General features: G+C 53.5%; 6 protein-coding genes across 6 annotated transcripts; 2 read left to right on the top strand and 4 right to left on the bottom strand.

The window, feature by feature from the left end:
• Nucleotides 1–351: 351 nt before the first annotated feature.
• Nucleotides 352–1,862, top strand: W97_05329 (uncharacterized protein; the record flags this gene model as incomplete). The annotated part of the gene is made up of 5 exons (XM_007783213.1): nucleotides 352–1,053; nucleotides 1,121–1,247; nucleotides 1,314–1,409; nucleotides 1,468–1,499; nucleotides 1,551–1,862. The coding sequence occupies 5 exons, from the start codon at nucleotides 352–354 to the stop codon at nucleotides 1,860–1,862; spliced, it is 1,269 nt and encodes a 422-aa protein (XP_007781403.1).
• An 835-nt stretch (nucleotides 1,863–2,697) lies between these two features.
• On the bottom strand, nucleotides 2,698–5,144 carry W97_05328 (uncharacterized protein; the record flags this gene model as incomplete). Its single annotated transcript, XM_007783212.1, has 2 exons — nucleotides 2,698–4,119; nucleotides 4,179–5,144. The coding sequence occupies 2 exons, from the start codon at nucleotides 5,142–5,144 to the stop codon at nucleotides 2,698–2,700; spliced, it is 2,388 nt and encodes a 795-aa protein (XP_007781402.1).
• A 5,209-nt stretch (nucleotides 5,145–10,353) lies between these two features.
• Nucleotides 10,354–10,920, bottom strand: W97_05327 (uncharacterized protein; the record flags this gene model as incomplete). The annotated part of the gene is made up of 1 exon (XM_007783211.1): nucleotides 10,354–10,920. The coding sequence occupies one exon, from the start codon at nucleotides 10,918–10,920 to the stop codon at nucleotides 10,354–10,356; it is 567 nt and encodes a 188-aa protein (XP_007781401.1).
• Nucleotides 10,921–11,151: 231 nt separating this feature from the next.
• Nucleotides 11,152–11,780, top strand: W97_05326 (uncharacterized protein; the record flags this gene model as incomplete). Its single annotated transcript, XM_007783210.1, has 2 exons — nucleotides 11,152–11,211; nucleotides 11,265–11,780. The coding sequence occupies 2 exons, from the start codon at nucleotides 11,152–11,154 to the stop codon at nucleotides 11,778–11,780; spliced, it is 576 nt and encodes a 191-aa protein (XP_007781400.1).
• Nucleotides 11,781–12,189: 409 nt separating this feature from the next.
• Nucleotides 12,190–12,888, bottom strand: W97_05325 (uncharacterized protein; the record flags this gene model as incomplete). The annotated part of the gene is made up of 3 exons (XM_007783209.1): nucleotides 12,190–12,218; nucleotides 12,272–12,364; nucleotides 12,453–12,888. 3 exons carry the CDS (start codon nucleotides 12,886–12,888, stop codon nucleotides 12,190–12,192), a joined length of 558 nt encoding a protein of 185 aa, XP_007781399.1.
• A 466-nt stretch (nucleotides 12,889–13,354) lies between these two features.
• On the bottom strand, nucleotides 13,355–14,281 carry W97_05324 (uncharacterized protein; the record flags this gene model as incomplete). Its single annotated transcript, XM_007783208.1, has 2 exons — nucleotides 13,355–14,219; nucleotides 14,268–14,281. 2 exons carry the CDS (start codon nucleotides 14,279–14,281, stop codon nucleotides 13,355–13,357), a joined length of 879 nt encoding a protein of 292 aa, XP_007781398.1.
• Nucleotides 14,282–14,615: the final 334 nt, after the last annotated feature.

Raw genomic sequence — 14,615 nt, 5'->3', positions numbered from 1 at the left:
GTGTCTTCCGACGTGTGAGCGTCCAAAGCCTAACTAAGACGGACGGGAACGTGCGCTCGTCCGACGGGCTGTGAGCATATGAGCTCCGTACACCGGCGGACACACGCCAAAGTCTACACTATGCCAACGCGACATGTAAGCGCTTCGAGCTCCGTTCTCCGTCGGTTCACATTCGTGTTTTGTGATAATTCCACGGTATGGACTCACCGTTATCATGTTGTCGTCCTCCGTCGTTGCTGAGGCCAGCATGCGGAGCGACAAATATATCGTCCAAAAGTTATTCCTTTATGACCGTCTCTCGGCGGCCTTCTCCTTGATCGTACCACTGTCAATCTTCCTTCCAAACTCACAATGGTACACAAGCCCGACACGCAAGTTCTCATTATCGGAGGAGGGATAGGTGGTCTCCTGCTTGCGACAATCTGCCGGAAGGTCAACATCCAATGCAAGGTGCTAGAACGTACGAAGCAGCTCGAGCCTGTTGGCGCTGGCATCTCCCTAGCGCCAAATGCGCTGAAGGTCCTGGAGCAGTTGGGTCTCTATGAAGAAATAAAGCGCACCGGACAGCCGCTCAAGAAGGTCATGATACACCGTAATACGACCAAATGGAGAGAATTGGACTTTGGCGCCGAAAGCTATTATGGTTATCCAGTCTATTCTATCGAACGACACCATTTTCACCACATGCTGTATGAAGCGGCAGGGGGCGAGGAGGTCGTGGTGCTCGATGCGAAGGTTGAGGACGTAATCGACAAGCCCGAAGAAGAATATGTCAAGGTCAAGCTCGCAGATGGCCGGGAGTTAAGCGGAGAAGTCGTGGTCGGAGCGGACGGTATCAGATCCATCACCCGTCGCATTCTTGCACGAAATGCTGGCATGGACGCCGTAAACACCATTCGATTCACAGGCCGCGTCCATATGTCGGGATACACCGCGCCCATGCCTAATTTGGGCCCTGAGGAGCTCGGTGTGGCCAACTGGCTTTTCTACGATGATTCAATACTCACCACATGGCCGTGCAAAGACAACAGGCAATGGTTCATTGGAGTCAAGGTATGATTGCCTACCAAATTGCTCTCTGGTGAACGCGAAATGGAGCTAACGTGCGTCGGCATTGAAGATGGCAGATCCCAATTCAGTTCAGGAGAAGAACCGCTCGGTTTGGTCAGGCACGACGCGTGAAATGATCAACGACGTATATGGAGAGAAATTCCATCCGTTTGGAGAGAATGGCATGGTCAAAGATGGTACGCCGAGAGTCAATGCGAATTGCTATGATATGGTGCCAGACTAGTCTTTTAACACCAGCACAGTCGTTAACCGATCGGAGCGCATTGTTGCCAGCAATGTCTACGAAGAAGTCTCGTTCGCCTCCATGTCAGCCGGGCGTGTGGCCTTGTTAGGTGACGGTAAGTGTCCGTCGACCATCTGCAACCCTGACAATACTAATTCCACCTTTCGTCACAGCCGCCCACTCCATGACGTCTTTCTTCGGTCAGGTAATACTACTCCCCCAACTCATTCATCGTTCCGATCTAACTTCCGACCAGGGAGCCTGCCAAGCCATCGAAGACGCCACCGAGCTCGGTAACCTCCTACAACGCTACTTCTCCGTCCCAGCGGAAAAGAGGCTCTCCAATGTTGATGATGTCCTGAAAGAGTATTCAATAAGGCGGGAAGCTCGCGCCAAGGACATCGTGGCCTTCTCCAGCAACTATGCAAAAGTGCATATGGGAAAATTACCCTACGGCATGGGTCCGCTGGTCCGGAAGCTCGTGTATGCTTATGCGCCTGCCTGGTCGTGGATGTGGTACTTGGGGTGGCTGTACGGCTACCAGCCCACTGTTGACGCGGTACGTTGAGTTGCGTGCATGTAAGATGTCTAGAGAATGCTGCTGACCTGTTGAAATAGCTCTAGGCTAGACCTCGTAAAGGATCCCCCTCTCGTCCTGAATTGGCTGGCGTTCAGTATGCGGTTGGACGTGAGTCTGTTGATTGGGAAGTGTTTGCTTTAAATAAACCATACCTTCTTATAGTAAACAGTCTATAGTGTGAATACGCATTTAGGAAATCGGCATCCTTTTATCGCGGTTAACTGCATTAGCTACCAAGCCATATATAGTAGCTCGCCATCACATTCTCCTAGCACAGTTTGGGGCTAGGTTTGACATCTCTCAAATTGTGGTCCAGGCGATAAACCAAGACCTTTGTACTATCAATGAGAGTTTGGTAGTTAATTAGTCGCAGGACTGCCTTCGCTGCGTCGAGCATGTTGTTACCTATAGCTTGGCATACTGCTTCTCAACAGCAATGCTGTATCACATCTATAGAGAATGTTTCAACCGCGAGGAACAGAACTTCGGATACTCACTACTAGATGGGTGGCACCAGCGAGCTACGGTTTGACCACAGATTTTCGAAGGTTGACAAAACGAGCCAGAGAGAGTGGGCAGGGCTACATGATCTGCATTTAATAAAATCAATACATTCTATACTAGTAACAATGACGCCTCAATCCTAGAAAGGATGAATGCACGAATGAATGGCTGAGACTCTATAGAAGGAGTGGAATGACGCAGGCCCAAGTCATGATATTATTAACATCTACCTGTAATGCCGACTCGATCGTTCGTCTACCGATGTCCCATCTATATAAGCCCCTTTTCTGCCCGTAGAACATAAGAATTCGTCAATCATTCATTCATTTACACCAGCAAATGCAAACAAAGTAGCAGGCTCGCGAGAGTTTTTCCGCCTCCTCTTCGTCCCCGGCTGGTCGTTAAATCTACTCGAGTTGGTGCTTGCAGGCGTTGGAGGTATCGCTTGACCACCGTGCATGACGTTCCGGTCTGTCTCCCACGGCTGAGCTGTCATCCAGTTGCTCGCATCTTTTTCATCGCGATGGGTGATTTGGGGGAAGAGATGGTCCAGGTTGTTGAAGTCGACGTGCGAAGTCGATGTGTCAAGTGGCCAGGACCAATTGATCGGGTGATCAGTTAGTGTGAGCGCCTCCAGTTGTGCATTGCTTGAGTCGCTAATCTGAGAACCCATCAACGGTGTTTGCAGATGCGAGTTCATCGACGGCGTCTTGAATAGCTCGCAGTCGTAGGAGCTTGTTGTCGTGTACGAGGGCAGGCTGACGTTGTCGGGAGAAAACGTCGGATGGGCCCCGAAGTTGAAGATCGGGTCCGCGAAGCTCACGCCGTTCCCTTGGGATACGAGCTGGAAGCGGTTCCGGACAGCTTTTAGACGCTTCTTGACGGGACGCATCGATTGCGCGTGGAGAGCTACTTCGTCGCGTGCAAAGGCATGCATCCGGGTTGCAATGTCGCAAAGTCGGACCGCCTGTGCCGTAACCATCCGAGTGATTGGCTCTGGACCACGCTGCGCGCTTATGTAGAACAACTCCATGGCCCGACCGCATGCATCCATTGCTGAGATGTAGAGCTCGAACAGATAGGAACGCTCGGCAATGCCTCGGCCATTCTGGCGGCTCTCAACAGTTTCCGAGAAGAGGATGAGAAGCGCCTCAGCGGATGAGAAAAAGCTCTTCATGGTCTCTTCCGTTAACGATGAGGCTGGGGTGGCCGAAGGTGAGGATCGTGATCGCGGAAAGAGTAGGTGAATCAAGACCGTATGTGCAAAGGTCGAGACCACCGCCACCGTGTCCGGGTTGATAACGGCTTGTTTCAGAAGAACAATGGCGTCGCTGAATACCCTGCGAACATTTGCGCAGATATTTCCGATATTCTGGCTGTTACTGAGTTTCGGCAGGTGGCGGAACTGATGGAAAGTGCGCTCTTGCCAACATCCGGATACAGATTCCTCTTCAGTTTCCGGTTCTTCCACTTGGAGGGCGTAAACGTGAGCCGTCGTAAAGGATATATGGCTAAGAGGCCAGAAGTCTCGTACCACGCGTTTCTGCGACGGTAGGGTGGACAGATTCTCAGAGATCTCGTCCAGACTAATGGGCACTGACGAGGACTCGTCTAAAGGCAGGAACCTAGGAGGTAAAACCGATGGCAGCAGATGAGTGAACGGTCGATCCATCTGCATGAAGGTCCAGAGGGTGACCGAGAACGTGATCCACCAAGAGTATGTGAGGAGTTCTTCCTCAACCTTAGAGGTTCGTCAGCTTGGCGGGAGCGCCGGGGAGGTTAGCCAAAGACCAAGCATACCTCGCTGGCAGAGATGCCGTTGACTCTACTGTTTGCGGTCGCACCAACGCCGGCGGGCTTAGTCTTCAGAGCTGTGACCATTCGTCCTGCGTAACCAATATAACAGGTTGCCCTGCGTACCGACCCGTAGCAGAGATCGTGCCATCCAAGGAGCATCAGCGCCTGAGCGGTTGAAAGGTCCCAGTCAGCCGCTGAGCGGGCGCGCAGCTTGTTGGCCGCCCATCGAAACAGAGCTTCGGTACGTGTGCGGGAGGCCTCGTCGTCACGACTGAATTCTGCACCTCCAACGATGGCGGCAAGAAGGATTTCATCGACTGTCTTGTTGCGCAGGCTCTGAAGCAGTAATGTCTTGGAAATGAGCATCGACAGAGGGTGCATTGAGAACCAGACATCAATCATCTGCGTCGTCCGGCGGCTTTCGTACTCGGCTAGTAGGTCCGAAGGAACTGGCGTCAAATCGAACATGTGCATTGCCTTATCATGAGCAAGGCCACGAACATAAAATTTGGCCTTGCCATCCTGGATGTGCTGGCAACCCAGATCCCCAAACTTGTCGGTCAACATACTTAGGAGGTCCTGGACAAGCACGACGAAAAGATTATGGTAGCGCGGACGTGAAGGCGCCAGCGTCTCCGACCTACTGTCGTCGTCGGCCTCGTTTGTTGTACTTCGCACATAGTCTCTGTAGAACGTAGCAAGTTGTTCCTGGTAGGCATTCGATTTTGGCGTTGGATCCCCCGAAAATATCTCCTGAAACATCTGCTCGAGTTCAACAGCGACACTGCTGGCCGTTGCGCTGTCTCTCCTGGGGTTTGGTGTGAACTCCGGAAGCTGAGATGTGCGGCTTGTAGTTGATGATTGTGCTTCGTCCGTGGAATTGGAGGCAGCGCGGTTTCTCGACGTCGTGTCTGAAGAACCAGTATTGTGTCTACTCCTAGAGGTCTCGACGTCGTAGATACAGTCCATTTCGCGCTCGCGACAGGCATCGCATATGCTCTGCCCCGAACATCTGATCTTTCTTGTCCTGCAGAAGTGACAGCTCCTCCGCAACGACTGCTTCGTCGTGGTGGCCATGTCGATTTTGCAGGCTAGTTGGTGCCTGACGTCGAGAGTGAACGAGGTAACAAAAGGTACAAGAGGATCGAGAGATCAGCCAGATCGAACTCAGAGGAAGAAGTGCACTAGCTGTGCTGGGAAGGAATATAGGAATAGCGAGTCAGAAAAGGGGCAAGTCTAGCCTTCAAAGTAGATGCAGAAAACTCAGAATAAAGCCACGGAATAGGAGATCCTTTAAGCTATGTCTGACAAACCAGTCTTAAGCCTTTAGATACCGGCATTTGGACTCCAGCGAATCTGCGAAGTACCGTTTTTGCAAGCAGACCCACTACGGAACGTGCAAGTGATCTTCATAGACCACCGCATGCATGCTGAAAGCGAAAAGCCTCGTTCGCGGGAGAACTCCCGTCCATACTTTTGCGGCATGAAAGTATGCTTGGACGGAGTAGTGCTGATACAAGGCGGGCCGACCCTAGGAAATCGCACCATCAGGGTCCGCCCTCGAGGCGACAACTTGCATACGGCGTCCTGCACATTGCGCGTTAGGCCCTCCACGAACCTTGGCATCCGCTTTGAACGTCGCTGCTGGAGTAGCACTGGCCGTAATTCCAGTCGACCTGACAGCCGACCCACCCAAAACCTGGTGGCGGGCCTGAGCATCGCTAGCCAAGACGCCTAACGCAGCTCTAATGCGGCTTCAGGGAATCTGTCGCTTGTGGAAGCGAACGTGCATCCTTAATCTATGTACGAATGCCGATCCCCATACAGACACAGAGCTCCGATTGAACCGGCGGGCGGCCCGGGGCCAAGGGGCGGGAGCGGAAAGCGTTGAGCGGGATCGGCGGGCCCTAAGGTACCTATCTCCATGTGTAACCTACGGGGAGAGCGCCTTGCTATCATGTGGGGGAATGTCTGGGGAAACATGTGGGTGGCCTTGCGGCGCCTCAGATAGCGGCGGACTGAATCATGCCAATTTCTCTCCTTGCCAGTTAGCAACACGTGGCACAGCCACCCGATCGAAGTGGTTGTTGACCAGAACGTTGAGTGTATGCTGGATCTGGTGAACTTACGGGTGAGCGGAGACTTCCGTGACAATCCGAGTATTTAGGTGAGGTCTCCGTTTATCTGGGGCGCAGCCTCGCAACTGGCAAGCCACCTACACACATGACTCTACAGAAAGCAAAGGGGTTGCAGAGTTCGTTGGAAGACGTTCAACCGAAACGGAAAGGGCTGCGGGATCGATCTCGGAAACCTGAAAGCCTCCCGCCTGCTCCCTCGCGCCTCACAAGCCACCTACGCCTGTGGACTTTGCGGGGAGCAAATGAGAGCGTTTCAGCACGCAGCATGCATTGAGCAACGGCCGTAAAGAGTTCACGCTCATGGGCAAGGAAATCTTCAAGAAGCACCGGAGTGTTACATCATCTTGAATACGAACGGAAGACCTGATGTCGACCCACGCCGCGTTGTTTCGGAAGAGGCGAGCAACGAGAGCAACGCCTCTTAGCATGACGGTGCCAAGCTGGTTCATACATGTACAAGCATGGATCTGATGGTCGGGACCAACAAAGCATCGAAAAGTGGGATTCGGGTTTAATCACTTGATTGGGGTAAGATTCGGGTTCACACAAGCATGAGAACCATGAACCAGTCAGAGGCGCCGATCCAGAGAATCAAAAGAGGACCCTGAGTCGCTGTCGATCGAAATGCCAGAGGCATATACGTAAGGCGAACAATGCGAGGGCACTGGAATGGTCTAGGAATGTAACGTCGATTTCCGCCCAGCATGTTTTTTCGAAAGTATTTTCCTACTCGACCCCTGTTTCAAACTTTCTGAACAGGTTTGGTTTTGACAGGCACGCATGTCTGGACAGATGGTCCGGCACACAGGAGAGAACACCTTTAGACTAACCACGAGTTGAGGCTTGAACTGGCTATGTCGAATGACCAAAACTTACAAAACCCCTGAGGGTATCAAATGAAGGCACGGTGTCATCCAACCAACAACAGAGAGTTCTTCTCCGAAGCTTTTGTCGGAACTTTACGGAACTTGAAAGAGGAGCGCGGATGCACGGGAATTAGTGCTGTTGAGATATGGAACAAGATAGCAGGGTTTACGAATTGGCTGGGAATGAGTCGAATGACTGCAACATGTTACGAGGCAACAACCCTCAATTCAAGGATGCCGAGTGAAGATTCCGCACTGATAGGTGTTGGTCCTCAAGCGGGCCTGGAGTAGAAACACTAATATAAGGCATAAAGCATGAATTGAAGGTGAGAGCCGAGGCCCTGAAGTTTGCTCGGAGGTTTGATCAAACAGCGTGAGAAAATCACATTGACTGACGCATCAAGTAAGGACCTCCGTAGCACAGCTGGTATATCGAAAGTGTGCTGGCTGTATAATGATCACCAAGCGAACAGCTCATACGATAGTACTTGGACTAAGACATATGCAAGAGAAGAACGGTAAAAACCCAGAGTAGCTAAGAATTGAGCATTCATGGAATATAGACAGCATAAAATTTCCCCGATAGCCGACAGAGAAGAGAGAGAAGAAGGGTAACCCGTTCGACATGCTGCTGCGTTCATCAACAAGATATCGTCGACGGGAAGTGTAGCTTCACTCGCACTATTTTCTGATGGGAAAGTGTTCTCTCTCAAGTAGCCCTGCTTCTCTACCTGTACCACAAAACCAATAGACACAGTTGCATGCCTCTATCCTTTCTATGAAGCGGATATGAGCCTTAGCGGCGTGAAGAGCTTGATCCAATCAAAAAACGTTGCACAGCCGCCCGACCGGAGTGACCACCGCTCAGAGCGTTGAGCTGGCGACATATGCTGGAAAGGTCGCGCGAACCCAAGGTACATACCGGTGGCTTGGGACGCAGCCTCGTGACGCCACTTACGCCTTCGGCCTCTACAGAAAGCAGGAGTGCGTCACGGGTGGGCTGAGAGGAGTTCAACGAAAATGGAAAGGGCTGCCGGTGTCGTATCGAGCGGAGATGCCTCCCGTGCAGCGCCAGGGAGCCTTCCGAGCCACCCACACGCACTTGGACCCCAGAGAGATTAACAGCGAGGTGTGGTTGTTGTTTCAGTACGCGACGTACGTGGCAGAACGACGTATATCGTAGAAAGTGGAGTTTGTGCCTGGAGACAAGGAAACTCTCCAGAAGATCCCAGGGGAAAGCACCCCGATCATGGGCGGAATAAGCTTGTCGCCGCATCGTTTCGGAGAAACGAGGAAGGAAGATCAAGCGGGAGTGGAGCCTCCCAGATCATAGCGCCAAGGTCTACTCACGACTTGGCTATGTCTGGGATCCATTCGCAGCTGGCCAATAGGAGTGTCCGGAATGCAAATGATTAGCCCGAGCATTTAAGCATACCTATGGTGAGCGCTATCCCTCCACCTTCACACGTGTAGTTTCCTAGGATAGCGAGTTGGTCCAGTAGATGATGACTGTAGTCATCCGGGCCATACTCGTACGAGCCTCCTGAATCACCCCAGCTTCAACTCCACCAAACCCGCTGCAGTGGTCGCTTGAGCGCGTTCCCAAGGCCGATTCCTTCCGCGATTGGCCAGGGACTTTGTTCAAATGCGCCGCATGTCGTGGCTCGGAGGTTTAGTTTGAGCTTTTGTTCACCCTCAACCATCTCTTGCAGAATAGATTCAAGTTGAGTAGCCACCCGACAGCTCACCTCGCCGTAGAACGATATCAACCGATGGTTCTGACCTTTCGATTGCGGCCGTATCGGTTTGTACGGTTGATGTAGGCCTCGTCGATCTGTAACCGTCTTGGTTCCTCTGGCAGTGATCGGGGATGCGAAGTGGAGTATCGTCAGCAATTTCTCTCTCTGCCTCACCTCCGGGTGATGTTATCACTCTCCGATGTCCAGCGGAGCGAGCGCGCTCCAGCTATCTGTACATATATATATCAGTGTCGATCACCCGTGCGGCAATGGAGATCGTCATGAGCGGAGGAAACCTTTGTAGGACGGAGTCCGGCACTGGGTCCGCTTATCTCTGACGGTCGCCGATAAAGTGAAACAATGGAACTTTCCACCACTACCCCATACATTAGAGGAGCCACGCCATCAAACCCTGATACTGCAGTATCTGCCCGTAGAGGTTGGGTTTGAAAGCAGCACGGAGTCCGGAGGGCGTAATAGGATATCGACGAGTACTTGCTGTCGTTACCATTGGGCAAGGTAGTTTTGGTGACAACTGCATCTGTTGTGGACTGTAAATCAGAAGATTCGAGATGCATATAGACTCATTACAGGGTTAACGAACGGTCTTCAGTGGTTGGATGTATCTTCGACACCTGTAAGGGAGAGATCTTTTAACATATTAGGAAGGTGTGAGCGTTCGAAAAGTGCTCAGATAGCACGGAGTTCATTCCTGTAGCAGGTAAAATGAGAAAGAGAAACATCTGATGTAATGGTGTGTCTGAGATAAGTACTGTTGAACGGAAAGCATTGTTTTGTTTGAGATCACTACGTCTTGAAAAAGCGCCTCTCTTGCTGAAATAGACTGCCTTGGACTAAAAGAAACGAAACCCAACAGCGCTGTTTGGAACTCCTCCTCCTCTCTGCGGAGCTTTCAAACTTTCATAGAGGTATCTTTCGGGAGGTGCAGATATCTGCACGACTAAAGCCGTTTGCATGTCGTACGCTCGAGACAGACGACCTGCTTTAGATGATACAGGTTATGCGTCACGTTGACCTCAAATCTGAGTCGCTTCCTCTAACCGTGCAGTCTTATCCCTGGCTTGCTGAGCTTCGTATCTCGACGGGTGATGTCCATGCAATATACAGCCAAAAAGAACCCTTGCACGCTAGCCACCAGAGGTGTCACGGTGTTGTAGATGTCTATTCGATGCTTCTTAAGACCGTTTTGACGTTGGCCGCTGAGCTCGTCGAACCTCGTGACACCTATCACATGCTGGCTGTCACCACAGCTGATAGGTATCCGTCAAAGCCTTCAGCCACACCTCGCAAACCACTCGGAAAGGCGCCGGATCCTGCTGTGGTTCAGCCTGCATCCGTTAATATCCGGACACACCTATCTTCCCAAACCCCAGGATTGCCCTCTTGACCCGCTTTTCTCAGCTCCTTCCCGCCTTCAGCCTCCCAACCCAAATCCAACATCATCTCCACTTGTAGTCTTCCCCGCAGCCATATCCTCTGTACTCAGCAACCCCCCGGGCAGCAAATAGATCACATCCTCTCTTCTCCCCAGCCCCGACTCCATCCCCACCGTCGCTACGGGGGCGTCGGCAAACTGCGCCTGGTCTAGCTGATACCCAACCACCAGCCTGCACCGTCTACAGCGCTGCAGATAGCGCTTCTCAAAGCCGTCGGCACGCGTCACGACGACTGGCTTGCGGTCGAGGACTGTGGAGAGAAGGAGGGCGTAGTTGTTGGCTGCGGGTGAGCGGAGTGTCGTTGCGCTTGGGCCCCCAAGTCCCGCGTCGTTTTTATTGCCGTCGTCCTCGCCGTCCTCGTCGCTGCTTTCAGCATCTGCGATAGGGGATTCGTGGCGGGGTGGAGGCGGTAGGGCCAGAATATAAGCTTTGTCGAGGCTAGACTGGCCGCGTCGGGGCAGCGAGGAGAGCGGGTGTGTGCTGGCGAGCAGGAGGTGCGTGCAGAGGCAGTGGTAGGTGTGGATGCGCGGGGAGGTCGTCCGCATTGCTGGAGTAGCTGGCGGCACGGATGAGGGCGGGGGGGAGGCCATCATGTGAGCACTCGTGGGGAGAACGTCTTGAAGATGGTGATTTGAAGACCCTCAAGAGTCGGGTTGCCTGTTTCAGCCGAGCCGAAAACTTCGAACCGATGACGGCGGGAGCCTCAGCTTCTTGAATAGATCAACCGCTTCTAACTTGTGCAATTGACACAGATCACAGTGCCCCACATCCCCACCATGCCTCCTCCACGGATAACCAAGCCCATCTACTTCGGTCCCTTCCTCGTAACCCCACAAGTAAACAAACCCTCAGCACCCATTCTTCTTCCAATCCACTAACCCACCCCCAGGTCTTCCACTCGACCCCCCACACCTTCGCCCTCGTAAACCTCAAGCCCATCCTCCCCGGCCACGTCCTCATCTCGCCGCACCGCCGCGTCCCCCGCCTGCGCGACCTCACGCCCACCGAGATCTCCGACCTCTTCCTGACCGTGCAGCGCGTTAGCCGCATGATCGAGCGCGTTTTCAACGCGACGGCGCTGAACATCGCGATTCAGGATGGCGCGGATGCTGGGCAGAGCGTGCCGCATTTACATGCGCATGTGATACCCCGGAGGGAGGGGGATTTGGAGGGCGGTGGGGATGCGGTATACGACCTGATAGAGGGCGAGGAGGGGGATGTGGGGGCGCATTTGGAGGAGAGGGAGAGGGAGAGGGGAGGGGAGCAGAGGGATGGTGGGGTGAATGGAAGGAGGAGGGGTCGGTTTCCGGCTGTGGATGCGGATGAGGCGAGGAAGCCGAGGAGTGAAGAGGAGATGAGGAAGGAGGCGGAGTGGTTCGCGGAGGAGATGGAGGAGGTCGTCTGAGGACGTCTGAGGGCATTATAGGCATGTATAAAGCGAACCATTGGCTTTGGATCCTGACGCGAGACGACACGGCCGGGAGGATCAGTGAATTTTCTGAGGTTCAGCATTCGCCAGAAAGTTTAGATCCGGCATACGACAGCTCAATTAGCAGGGCGTTGGGGGGCTTAAATCAGCAGCGGAGACTCTCTCATTTCAACAGTTGTTTACTGCATCTGTGTCCATACCACGGCGCTTCTACTCAGAGGACCAGTTCCCACATGTTCCACCCAAAACTAATACCTCATCCCTGGCCTACCCTGCAAACTCCCCGAAAGCCAATAAAGACGCCGATACCCTACGCACCCGTGTGAAAACAAGGCGCTACGATATGCAAACCAATAGACATAACCGAGGAGGTGAGGTGGAAAGCTTAGTTCTCCAGGATCTTTTGCACGAAATCTGGTATGCGGTCAGTTTTCTACGAACACATGCAGCACATAACTCTAGCATACCGAGATAGTTGATCTCCCCACTGCTCGTATCCACCATCTTGAGTAACTCGTCTACCTCCTCATCGCTCATCTTCTCGCCGAGATTTGTGAGGACTGTTTGGAAGTCAACTTGCTGGCTCTAAAACGCACGCAATATGACGGGTCACTCGTAGAAGCGAGTGGAGGGCGGGAAGCAACATACTGTACCGAAGCTGCCCAACCCCAATGAAGCCCGTCATATCCTTATCGAACACCTGAAAGCCCCTGCAGTACTCCTCCGGCAGCCCGTGGTCGCGGAAGCCATCTTTGCGGTTGAGCACGCGGGAGAAGGTCTCGTAGTCGACTACATTCAGTGCATAACAGATTAGCCTTCTCTCCCTCCTCTTCTCCACCTCCGCTTCCGACTCAGTGGCTGGTTGCACAGATATGCGTTGGAGCAAGGTTGACTCACAATCGTTGCCCACACTCTTCTCCAGCTCCGCTATCTCAGCCAGTGTGGGGTTCTGTCCGCAGGCGCGCAGGAGGTCGCCGAGCTGGTCGAGGGCGACGAGGCCGTTGCCGCGCTTGTCGAAGAGCTGGAAGGCTTCTTTGAAATTTGTGCCGGACTGTTGGGGCTGTGAGCTTGTTTTCTGAGGCATTGGCGTGCAGTGCGAAGGTGCAAGTAGCAGTGAGAGTGTGAAGCGCGCGCTCTCAGTGGATCGTTGATTGTGGTTGAGGTGTCGTGTGGTTTGTGTTTGCGCACGCGGCGGTGTTGACGGAATAGGGGTCTGCGCTGGATTCCGTTTTGGGCGGGAAGGAACGTACCATTGCGGTTGTAGTTTTCTGGATTGGGAGAATGGGGCTTGTAGTTAGATTGCCAGCGGTGAGGATTGTGAATTTGCGTGAAGGCCGTTGAGCGTCAGAAAAAGGTGGTGTTTCCCGCACCGGCCGCTGAGACCAATTCTTTGGCGGGGGTGAGTTGCCATGGCAGCAGCGGCCAAGCCAAACCGCCATTCGCATGCGTTGTCCATAGTAAGGAAATGTTCCAAGACTTAGGCTTCAAAAGTTTGTCATGTATAGCTGATCTCTGTGTACCTAGCTCGGTAGTTGCCATCTGGCATAGATCTATCTCCTTCTCGCCAACAGCAACCCACTCCCCCACTCGATATCAACCTCCATCTCCTCGCTCTCCCACCCCTCCGCTTGCACTATCTCATCGAACATCGCGTCCACTACATCCCCCTTCCCACCCTCCGCCCTCTTCCCCACCTCCGGATGCGCCTCCTGCCACCCGTGATAAGCGCTCCAAGTCCTCACATACTCCTTACACTCGCCAACCCTCAACCTCCTACTCATAAACAGCGTCCCCTCACCCGACTCCTTCCCTCTAGTTCCAGGCTCATAGTCGACCCTGGTCTCATCCTCCCAATCTTCAGCGGGCGGCATAATGGCCCTTAGCTTCCCCTCCACGATTGACCGCCCCGGCTGCGACCAGTACGGCCCGAGCCTCTCCTTGTCCATGCCATACGCCCACTCCATGAGGATGCGAGTTGCGGCGGGATAGTCGACGAAGACGTGGTCCTTGTACCCCCAAAAGGCCAGCGTGCCGCCTCTGCGTACTATGCGGCGCATCTCGGGCCACAGGCGCGGGTAGTCGAACCAGTGCGCCGCCTGGCCTGCTACTACCATGTCGACGCTGCCGTCGGCGATGAATGGTAGGTCCTCCGCTAAGGCTTCGCGGAACTCGACATTGGCAAAGTCGGTGGATGAGGTGGAGGATTTGGCCTGCGCGATCATGCCGGCGGAGGGGTCGGTGCCAATGACATGGTCGAAGTCGTTGGAGAGGGATCGTGCGACTACGCCGTGGCCGCAGCCGAGGTCGACGAGTAGGTTTCGGGGTCCGTGGTGGTAGGAGAGGATGGTGGTGTAGAGGGAGCGGGGGTAGGAGGGGCGGAAGGCGGCATAGGAGGCGTGGGAGAACGTGGACTTTCTGTAAATTGTTAAATGGTGGCACACACGGACTGGGTGGGCTGCTCACGCGAAGGTAGCCATTGTGTGAGGCTATATGTATCTCATTAAGACTACGAGCTGCGAATCGACATGCGGATTGCAGCAGAGAGTATGCGCGAGGGATAACTCGTGAAGCTGTATACACTTTGACTGCTATGGAGGACGTGGTAGGATATAGGTAGTGTAGCTCGACATCGCTGACCTCGCTGAGGACTAGCAATCGACTTGTAAGTTGATGAAGCTACGGCGTTGTTTTGCTGAAGAGAGTCCGATGTCGGCATCTCCGTCTGCATCTCAGACGAATGGATGGTTGTTTGCCGGCGCATGGTCCTGAGGAATCATGTTCAGGATACTAGTTGACCTACAAGTGAATTCT

Source organism: Coniosporium apollinis, assembly GCF_000281105.1.
Source record: "Coniosporium apollinis CBS 100218 chromosome Unknown supercont1.25, whole genome shotgun sequence".
Lineage (NCBI taxonomy): Eukaryota > Fungi > Ascomycota > Dothideomycetes > Coniosporium > Coniosporium apollinis.
This window is presented reverse-complemented; position numbering and strand designations above follow the sequence as displayed.